The following is a 10401-nucleotide window of genomic DNA, read 5'->3' as shown; positions in this document are numbered from 1 at the left end:
GGCATTGCAAGAGGGACATTCTGAACCTCTGACACCTGACATGACTGACGACTTTGCAAGTTGAGACCACTGTGATCCCCACCCTTCTGCCCTGCCATAATGAAAGCGTGTCGCGTTTTTGAGGTCGAATGATTTAATTCCCAGCATGAACACTGTCACATTTGGAGGGGAGCAGTCCCCTTGCATCTCCATTGAAACTCAGTTTTTGAAATCATGTTCAGCGGGTGGTGAAAAAGATGCCACTGATGTGTAACAGGGTGAGTAATCCAAAAATTAACACTACAGTCCCTCACCTCCATGACTGTGGTGAAACCTGTGCAGAAAGCACAGGGAAGAGAGCAAACTGGATTGCTGGCCTGGGGCTGAAAATATCAGGATTTAGTTTTCTTCATTAAAACGAGGTTATTATACTGTTGTACCTCACTGACATTTACAGTAAACCTTCATCATGGTTTGACATAGCTTTGTTTTTAGTTATTGTTTGTAAGACATCCCTATACAACACGGAAGGGAATGTCTCAGGTCACTATTAAAACTTTGGGAATGAATGTAATTCATTCCAGTGCAAACCTGAGTGGGGAAATGAACAATTATTCAACCCTGTTGATAAATTTCCAAGTAAAAAATTAGTAATCATCAGTTATGGGCACGTATTTAAGACCTAAGTGTTTCAAGCGTTGCAGGAATTTGTAGTTAATATGCCCAGGCTGATTAAATGCAGCAAAGGCGGCCCTGGCTGAACTCTCTGCAGCCAGGGAAGGACGTGAAGGATGAGAGTTTGTAATAATATGAGCAAAATTCTAATCAAAGTCCTGTCTGAACAGAAACCTTCAATAATTCGCACAGTACTTTAGCACAAAACTGTTTAACACTGGAGAAGATTTCTGGGCCAGTGTTGCAAACCATTCTACCAGAGCAGCTAAATCTGAGAGATGATGGTCAAAAAGGATTTTACCTACTCTTGGCTGTCATCTCCCTTTGGCCTGTGGGCCCCATTTCACTCGCACAACCTGTGCAAGTACTTTTGGACCTCATAACTGAGCAATATTTTGTTATTATTAAAGCAAAGCTTTAACAGTCATTGCATAGGATCTGGGGGAGCAGGGCAGCAAGTCACCCTCGAGACACATTTGCTGTGTGAGACACGGGATGACATGTGGCTCCTGGAAAGGAGCCTGTTTAAAGGCTCTGAGCCAGGAGATCCATCCCTTTCTCCTCAGCAAGTATTGCCCTCGCCTGCAGGGGAGTGCAGCTCCCCAGTGCTGTGACTTGAGATCCACAGAGGTGCAGCCCTGGTAAGACCTCGCTTGGTGCAGGAGAGAGCGAGGCACCAATGTTGTATCACACAACACCATCCTCAGCACTCCCGAATCCCACAGCTCAGACCTGGATGGAGGGAATCAATGAAACGCCCTCAGCCTGTGCCAGTGCTAGAGACCAAGCACAACTCTACATTCCAAACATTTCAGCAAAGATCAGGAAGATAAGCCATCAATGTGACCAAACATCCTTGCTGAAGAGGGTCTGGGGCAGCTCCTTTTCTCTCTGTCATGTGGAAAGTTAGGGTGATTAAAAAGATCACTTCAACCATTAAAATCTGCAAAGTTCCAGCATCCCAGGCACACTCCTGAACCCCAGGACCTCGCTTTCTTTCAGTAACTGACAGAGATAAGTGTCTGTTAATCATTTGCGCCTGTAAAAATCCTTTCTTTGCTGAAAGCCAGAAGCCTTTCCTCTCTCACAGTTTCATTAAATTTTAGAAATCAAACAACCAGCTTTGAACTGTCTGCTGGGGCACACAGATTTGTGAGCTTCCCACAAACAGGAGGATGCCCTCTTTGTGTCTCTGTTGCGTCTCTGATGCATGATTAAATGTGTCTTTTTCCTACGAGTGACAAGATTTTCAGTCTCTGCAGGCTGTGGTTTTGTAAGGGTACTCACACCGGCATTGTGTGTGAGTGTGACACTCTCCATCTCCTGCCACACTGACAGACCAGGATCAGCTTCCCAGGAGAACAGTGGGTGATGGCCTTGAAAGATCCTAGCCTTGGGAGCATTATCAAAGAGCTGGAAAAGTGAAACAAATGGAAAAGACTCCTAGCAAAGCACGAGCTTCCCTGCTCCAGGCTCAGTCTCCACCCGATGAAGTACACAGCAGCTCCTGACTGAATCTAGGGGGAAGAGATGTTTTTCCCCCGGTATCTGCAATGATCAATGAGGAGCTGGAGCAGAGTGCCTGCAGCTCTTGCTGAAGAAAGCAGACTGAACTGGACAATCAAGAACTGTTGGCTTTTAGATGGGCTCAGCAAGGTCATTCATCACCGCAGCAGATGCTGACTGCTTTCAGCAGCATGGAAAAGAACTTAAAAGTAGGTGAAAAAGATCTTCTTGTTTAGCTGGAGGATAAGCAGTAGATCAAAATGTTTAAAATATTAACATTTCACTGCAGACACACGTGTGGTTTCTGCAGCATAACTCATGACAGAGTTGTCACCTGAGCTGCAGTGGCTGTGTTGGTGGATGGTTGTCAAGAGAAAAGCATGGTCTCAGAGTTAATTATTGCGAGTGATCTGTGGCAGCTTTCTGCCATTGCCCCAGTGTCAAGCTCTTGTCCAAGCTCTAGAGCTATCTGGGGAAAGCAGCTATCCTGAGAGGTGGAGCTGCTTTCCAGGACAATCTTCTAGTGGATTTGAGGGTGTTTTAAGTTCACTACAGTAAATAGTGCCATTCCTGGAATATTATTTTTTTTTTTTTCAGTATTGAGGCTATGCAGAGGATGCTTACATATTGAATAGAGCCACAACATTCTCACTGCTGCACAGGAAAAAGAGGGAGCAAGAAGCAGTCCCTGCCTACTATGACCAATTTCTACCATCGGAATGCTTATTCCACTCATAAGGAAATCAAGCATTACCTCAGGTCAACCACTGCAGAGATAAAGGTGAGTTCAGAGCAACCAATGGAGACAAACTCAATCACCATGTGTCTTCTCCAGCCAAGGTGCACCTGCACACTCAGCAGCAAGTCCCTGGTGTCATGTACAGCGGTGTCAAGGCTGTTTGGAAAACATTGCCCATACTACAGTTCCAGTGAGACAGGCCCTTGCTGCTCTTGCACTGACCTTCTCCAATTCCTCTCACAAGGAGTGAGCAGAAGAGCCAGTTTCTTTTTCACATTTGTGTGCTGTTTTCTCAGATGTTTTTTTAATTAAAGGTATTAAAAGATGACCAGATCCATGCAGCTGGCTGGAGCCAATGGAAAAGGAAAGGCTATCTGGACAGCTGCTTCTCTGTGGGCTGGTCTGTGCCCACATGGCATCTTCTGATGTGCACCAAGGGGAGGCCATCACAGTAGCTATTTTCCACACTGGAGCAGAGATACAAATAAAAATGTCCTTGTTCACATGTAACTGTTATGTAACTGATCCCAAGGCTGAACTTCCATTTAAAAACTATTTAACCAAAAGCTTTGCTATCAAAATTGTTATCAGTGTTTCCTCGTCTGGCACATCATATCTCTGTGCCATTTTTCTCTGTGTGTGTGGGTATGGTCATAAAAAAACCCTCAGGACAGCAGATAAGCAGGATTTTCAAATATGTCTCCACTCTGTAAGTCTGTTTATTGCAGAGCAGGAAAAGGAGGGGATCTCCAACTCCTCATGATACACCTAAGCTAAGTCCAATCCTCTGCTGCGACCAGCACAGCTGAGCATGGGCTCAGGACTGATTTATTTCCCTACCTTTGTGGGCAGCTGGTGACCATACTCTCTTCTGTGTGGGCCCACTCCCAGCTGGGTTTGGGTGTGTACTCACCTTAGCTGAGCTTGTCTGTGTTCACCTGAACTGCAGTCACAGCAGTAACCTCCTTGCAGAACCTCTCTTTCCTTAGCTGACTGCCAGCCTGCTAAATTCACCAAAATAAATAGTATTTGTACATAGAATGCACATCTATGCATAAAACAGGTTGTCTGGGGAATGCAAGCTTTGAAGTTTATTGGTGAGTTGAGCTGTGACTCAGGGAGCACGTACAGACCTTGCAAAGTTATGTATCCTGTAAGTGCAGCAAAGTGGCCAGAAAAGGGAAAAACAGCTGTGCATGCTTTTCTCTCTCCTCCTCTCACTTTGGGACTAAGCCTATAAAATAATAATATACCTTTCCAGTATTATCATTTGTCTTGATTTTCTGCAGAGAATTGCATAACAGCAATAGCCCTGTTAGCATTCAGCCCTCAGTTCTTTGCTTTGTGCTTTTTCCCTTATTCCTTTTGCTTAATAAAATAATGAATTTTGCATTTGACAGATGCCTGACAGCTCAGGGGACTGGGCTGTCCTCTGTTTAGCCATTGAATATGAAAACTTGGAACTCTCCTGCGTGACAGTTCCTTTGCAATGTGCCAGCTCTGTCCACACATTAGGGAGAATTTCGGGTAAATTCAGATCACTCTAAGCCAGTGATGCTGATGAGAACCTAATAGAGCAAGAGGGACAGAAAGCTATCACTGCCAGGGGCAATTAGTGACCAGATAGTCCCATTTGCAATTCCTAGGATGTGAATAGGTTGAAAAGTGCTGTGTGCAAGGGCTGCATGTGCAAGCTCAGAGCTTTGTATGAGGGAATTATACCTGCAGCTGTAACATATCTCTGCTATTAAAGCAAACAATACTTTCTCACCTGCATTTCTGATAATCTCCCTTTACTTCCCTCCAGGGGAAAACCCTCAGGGGACTGGAAGGTAGCTGTCCACAAGGAAAACATGGGGCCTTTCCCCAGAGCAGGGAAAGAGGAGCCACTGCAATGCCTCACTGTGCTCTGGGGCCATCAGCTAAGAGGGTAAAGCTGGGCAGCAGGAGCCACAGGAGCAAAACACACCTCAGTCCTTGATTTCCCTCCCTGTCCCTAACTCACTCTGGTGAGGTGTGCAGCTCTGGTGGCCTGGCTGCACCCTGGCTACAGCTCAGTGGTGCAGGGGGATGATCACCAGCAAATGCAATCCTTGGGCAGCACCTGGCACTGAGCCACACACAGCGATGGTGCTTGCAGTGCACAGCTGCTGCTCAGGGGCCAAACCTTGGTCAGAACAGAAAGAGGCAACATTTCCCCTGCCATGAGTCAGCAGGGGATTTGGGTCCCAGGGATGTAGGTCTGTCTGTCCAGAGCAGCAGCTGCAGCAGAAATCAGCAAAAGCTTCATTTGATCTGGTTACACTGTCGTAAATGTCACAGCTGGGTTAGAAACACTGGTCCAAGAGCATGAAATCCAACGAGGATTTGTGCCTCTCCCTCCCTCTTCAGGTAATCTTATAGCATAAAATATTTTTATTTGTAGAACTGAGAGAGGAGAAAGGCAAACTCTGACGTCTTTTCAAGGGAATGGTGGTGTTTATTGAACTTTCTGACGCAGCCACTAGATGCCCCTGTTTTCTGATGCTGCTCCTGCAGCAACCAGGGCCAGAATTTGGGGCTCACTCCATAGAGAAATCCTGACTGCTTCAGCCTCCTTTTCCCTGATGACCTTACAGCTAGCTGAGTCTGTTGTTCTAGATGTGGAATTTAGGAGAGACAGTGCTGGTCACTAACAGGGGTGGTGTCATCCATCTGCCTTTTCTGCTCCTGTTTTGTGGTGGCTCTGGAGGAGGTGACACAAAGCTCAGCCACCAGTGTACCTGCAGGCCCTGTTCCTGTGACCATACAGATCACTGCAGTGCCCAAGCCCTGGAGCAGCCCTCTTGGACCCCACTGCCTCTTGGGGGTGAATCAATCCAAAGCAGAAGAGTCAGTCTCCTGGCAAAGCCATTAACCCAAGCAAAAACATTTCCCAAATGAACCCTGAAGTGTTTCCTTGTGTACACGCCCAGCAAGGAGACTGATTCAAATGAGAATTTGGCACTTGGTCAGGGCAAGGGAACTTTTGTGGCTGCTGAAATAGTTCTGCATCTGGAAGATTAATGCTTGCACCATGTCATTCCAGCCCCACAGGCATCCATGGTCAGCATAGAAAATCACGTTTTCTCCATCTGAAGTGATCTCTCCCCCCAAATGAACTTGGTTTAAATAAGGATTTACTTGAGAGTCTCTTAACTTAAGATGAGCAGATGTTTCTGCTTCAGTTATTCCTTGACCAGACTTTATGGGGCCTGCAGATTCCACTTACCAAAGTCCATACTAGGCCCTAAGGTATGGTGTGTGATAAATATTGCAGTCAGACACCCAACTCAGAACTCCTGTGGAACACAGCAGTGATTTATGGATTTGGTGCAAAAAGTCCTTGTTTGTGTCTGGGCATTCAGTCTCAGGAACACAGGAAATGTTAGGACATCTTGCTTGAGCTTTTTTCTTAACAAGGTGAGCAAAGCGATGGAAACCTTCAGAAGGGAAAAGAGAGTGGGCTCTCAGGATGAGAACACTTATAAAGGGCTTCTGCTGCCTAATTCTTCCTGTTTCCAGGAGTAAGGGGCCTAATTAGCACTCCTGAGTGTGATGTGGGCTCAGAGCTCTGAGTCATCTGGGAAGAAGTACTTTTTCAGTTGTCACTGCTGGAGAAGCAAAGGAGCTCCAAGGAAGAAGCACTAGAAATTCCTAGTGACCTAGTATCACAAAAATTACTTGTGTCTAAAACACCTTTGCAGATGCTTAGAAACTAGTATTTACTCCATCCATCACCCACTGAAATGAAAAGGTTCCTCCTGCTTCCCTTCAGGAGCTCTGGATCAGGATGTAAAACTCATGACTCGTGTAAAACTCATCCTGCTGCCAGTACCTATTTAGTGAGGTTTGATCCGCTAGCTTTTGGTTATGAGACATAAAAGCCTGGTAACCAGCTTTAGGATCAGGAAGGTTTACAATGATATATTCTACAGTGTGTAGCACAGGCAGCCCTGGGGCTGGTCTTCCCCAAGACTGACACTGTGCAGGCCAAGCCACTTCTCTGGAAGCCACACATCATCTGCCATTTTTTCATTAATTAAAAAAAAAAAAAAAAAGGTCTCAAATATACAATAGCAAATGAAGCCTGGATTAACTGATATCTCTCTTCTCTCAGTGATTTCCTTGTGTTTTCCCTTGGGCCTGTGCTGCTCTGTAGGATTATGGCATTCCAGAGTCATTGGCATAATGATAACATGACTAAGAAATATGGAGACTCCCCTCTCCACATTAATCCATGCCAAGAGAATACTGAAGGAAGTAGATAAAGGAGTCACTAACACTGAGTTACATTTTGCTTCTAAGAATTGCCTTCCAGAGGCTGTAGCCATTTTGCAACCTCTTTAATTTTCAGAGAAAATGCCTCCTGTGCCATAATTAAGAGTTTAATATGCCACAGGGTCCTGTTTATCATGATAACATATTTTGCTAGAGAACAGATAGACTTTTTGTAGGTCCTTTGAATATCTTTCAGCCAGTCCATTAGATGGGGCTGTGATACTGGGGATTTTAATCACAGATATTCATTATTCAGTGATTATTCATTCATTTTAATAAGAAAGCTGCATATTTCCTTTGTTTCACGGACAGCAAGATCTGGTGAGGGACTTCAAAGCGTGGAATAGTTTGGTAATCTTCAATGTTGGAAGGTGAGTTGATGGGTATTTGGGCAAGGGTCTGGCATCAGTCAGCATGTGGTGATCAACTGAATTCTGCATCACTTGTTCTTATTTTGTTTTTACTCTCCATTCTTATAAATTCTTCTAATTTACTTGCTTTCAACTGTTAAATTGTTAGATTATTGTGTGATGTCAAACTGCCTACTGGGATTATCCCACAACAACAGGGAATCCTGAAACCAGACAGCCCACTCTGTCCTCAAGTGCTATATCCAACCCATCCAGCAGCTCTTCTGCAAAACTCTCCCTGACTCTACAGCAGCTGAGCAGCCAGAACCCTATGCCAGTGCTCCCTGACAAAGTGATGCAGGGGACTCACCGGTGAAGTGTTTCCTCAAATATATTATTTATTGCCATCTTTGTACCCCGTAAAGCTCACAGGAGGAATGGACTCACTCAAAAAGGGCATTTGCAGGAGCTTCTGGAGGGCAGCAACATTAAATGCCACTTGGCAGTGAGCACAGCTGTGGAGGATGACCAATTATTCCTATTTCCCCAGTGCAGGAACATGGACAGTTCCTGGGAGCTGTAGCCAGGGAATCAGAGAAACCAGAGCCCACTGCCTCAGGTCTTCTACCAAATAATCTCCAACTCTGGGGTAGCTGAGCAGCCGCTTTCCATGCCAAAGTGATGCACAGATGCTCAGAGATACAGTGTTTGTTCAAACACACCATTTGTTGTAAACTTTACATCAACTAAAGGTCAAAGTATGGTTAGAATGATATTGGAAGTATTCTCCTATAAACCTAGCAATTCTACTCTTCTACAGTACTATGATTCTATGATTCTGTGATTCTACAGTTCTCTCATTCAGAACCCAAAGTAGAGGTGATATTGCAGGTCATCAAACTCCTTCAATGCCTCAGTCTGAGCAGCTGGATCCTGTGCCAGGTGCTGGAAGAGGTTCAGGGGCTGTGCCTCTTGGAAGGCTGGGGGCAAGGAGATCTCCTTGGGCATGTCCTCATTGTCAAAGAAGAAGTGCTTGAGGCGTTTCTCCTCTAGGCAACAGCGCAGGTAGCACATGATGTCATCCACCCGCATCAGGAGATACTTGTGCTGCCATTCTGACAGAGGGATCAAGGTCAGGAGGTGCATGACCGTGGTTTTCAAGGCATAAGTAGAAAGGCCTGAGCCCTTCAGAAGGCGAGCACAGAGCCTCAGGCATTTGAGGTGGCAGCTGCGGGGTGGGGCCTGCATGGCGACGTGCCTGAAGAACTTTGCCTCTGCCACAGCATAGCTCTCCAGCCATGTCGTGCTTGGGGGGAGTTGGGCCTCTGTAGGCTGGCTGCTCAGGAAGATGTCCGAGTCACCTTGCTGCACACCAAATACCGTCTCCACAAAGAGGCTTCTCCCGGAATGTTTCATCAGCTTCATCTTGCAGGAGCGGCAGGAGGGAAGCACCTTCATGCTGTAGTGACGGGACTGAGGCACCATCGACCAGGCTGAGATCACAAACGTCTGGAACCAGAGGGCAATTTTCTCCCCATCTAGGTAAGGGCCAGTGCAGAGGGTGTGTAGAAGGCTGGCCGCCTGATTTCTCTTCAACTCCTCCTCAGAATGGTGGAGGAAGCACAGCATGTTCTGGTCAGGCTGCTCCCCGGTGCAAGTGCACACCAGCTCCACGCGGATGCGCCTGCTCGTTTGTGGCATCCCCCCCATGGAGTCTGGTTCCAGGTGGAAGGCATGCCCACGGGGCGGCTTCAGGGGCACAAACATGCAGTAGACAACATCCTCCTCCTTATGGGGACTCCATCCTTCACAGGCACTGCCCACCCCAATGATTGGTTCCAGCACCGGGAAGAAGCTGTCTGAAAAGAGATTATGGGAGACTTGGAGAAGGTCACTCAGCAGCTCCTGCACCACCCGTCTCCTAGAAGCCAGCTTCGGCACTGACAATTGGAAGCGTCTTGAAAATATCCAGATTGTATTAATCTCAGCAGGATTTTCTTCCTCACTTTCTTCACTCTCTGAGTCCCTTCTGTTGTCCATCTCATGGATCCTTTTCCTGAGCCACCAGTAGAGTGCCAAAAGCACCACCAGGGCTCCAGCAAGGGCCCAGAACAGGCATTGCTGCACAGCAGTCCAGAGCATGGCTTCCCAGGACCCAACACTCTGCTCCACGGTCCTGTGGGCCAACCCCTGCAGCACCTGAGTCCTCTGCTGGTTGAGGTCCTCAGCCAGGTACACATTGATGTAATGGCAGATGCATTGCACAAGCCAGAAGAGGAATAGTATGAACATTATGACCTGCAAGAGAAGGGAGAGGAGTGCAGCAGTGCTGAGAGGTGAGGGAAGGAAGAAAAGAGAAACAAAGGGAACTGGCAGTGAGGGAAGAAGGGATGGGAGACAGCGGGCAGGAAGGAGAAGGGGCTAGGCAGTTGGCAGGCAGCAGAGCCTGCGGCCAGTCCCAGTGGTGGCACTGTGCCCTTTGCAAGGTGTGCCTGGAAGGGGCTGGGCCCTGGATGCAGGGTTGGAAGCACTCTCTTGGGTGCCTGTGTTTGTGGTCCTGCCCTCATCCAGTGCAGCATCTGGCCGTGTATGCCCACTTGATGCTCATCCAGGCTGCCCTGGGGCACTGCTGCTTCCTGCTGCCGTTTATACCTGCCCCTGATTGTGATGTCCCTGGTGATGTCACTCGTACCAGACATCACAGCTAGGCCAGCTGTGATGGGGCAGCATTGCCTACATACCCCTCTGGCACCAGAGACATCACAGCCAGGCCAGCCCTGCCCTTCATGCCCACCCCAGCTCAGACCCTCACAATGACCCCAAGAAACCAAAGTCCTGACACCAACAAATGCA

General features: G+C 47.2%; 1 protein-coding gene across 1 annotated transcript; it reads right to left on the bottom strand.

Moving 5' to 3' along the window:
• Positions 1 to 7921: 7921 nt before the first annotated feature.
• LOC128808843 (inositol 1,4,5-trisphosphate receptor-interacting protein-like 1) lies at positions 7922 to 10155 on the bottom strand. Its single transcript, XM_053980435.1, has one exon. The coding sequence runs from the start codon at positions 9838 to 9840 to the stop codon at positions 8410 to 8412; it is 1431 nt and encodes a 476-aa protein (XP_053836410.1). The 5' UTR covers positions 9841 to 10155; the 3' UTR covers positions 7922 to 8409.
• Between the last annotated feature and the right edge of the window lie 246 nt (positions 10156 to 10401).

Source organism: Vidua macroura, chromosome 6 (genome assembly GCF_024509145.1).
Source record: "Vidua macroura isolate BioBank_ID:100142 chromosome 6, ASM2450914v1, whole genome shotgun sequence".
NCBI classification, from domain to species: domain Eukaryota; kingdom Metazoa; phylum Chordata; class Aves; order Passeriformes; family Viduidae; genus Vidua; species Vidua macroura.
Note: the sequence above shows the minus strand (reverse complement) of the source record. Positions and strands in the feature narration are given on the sequence as shown.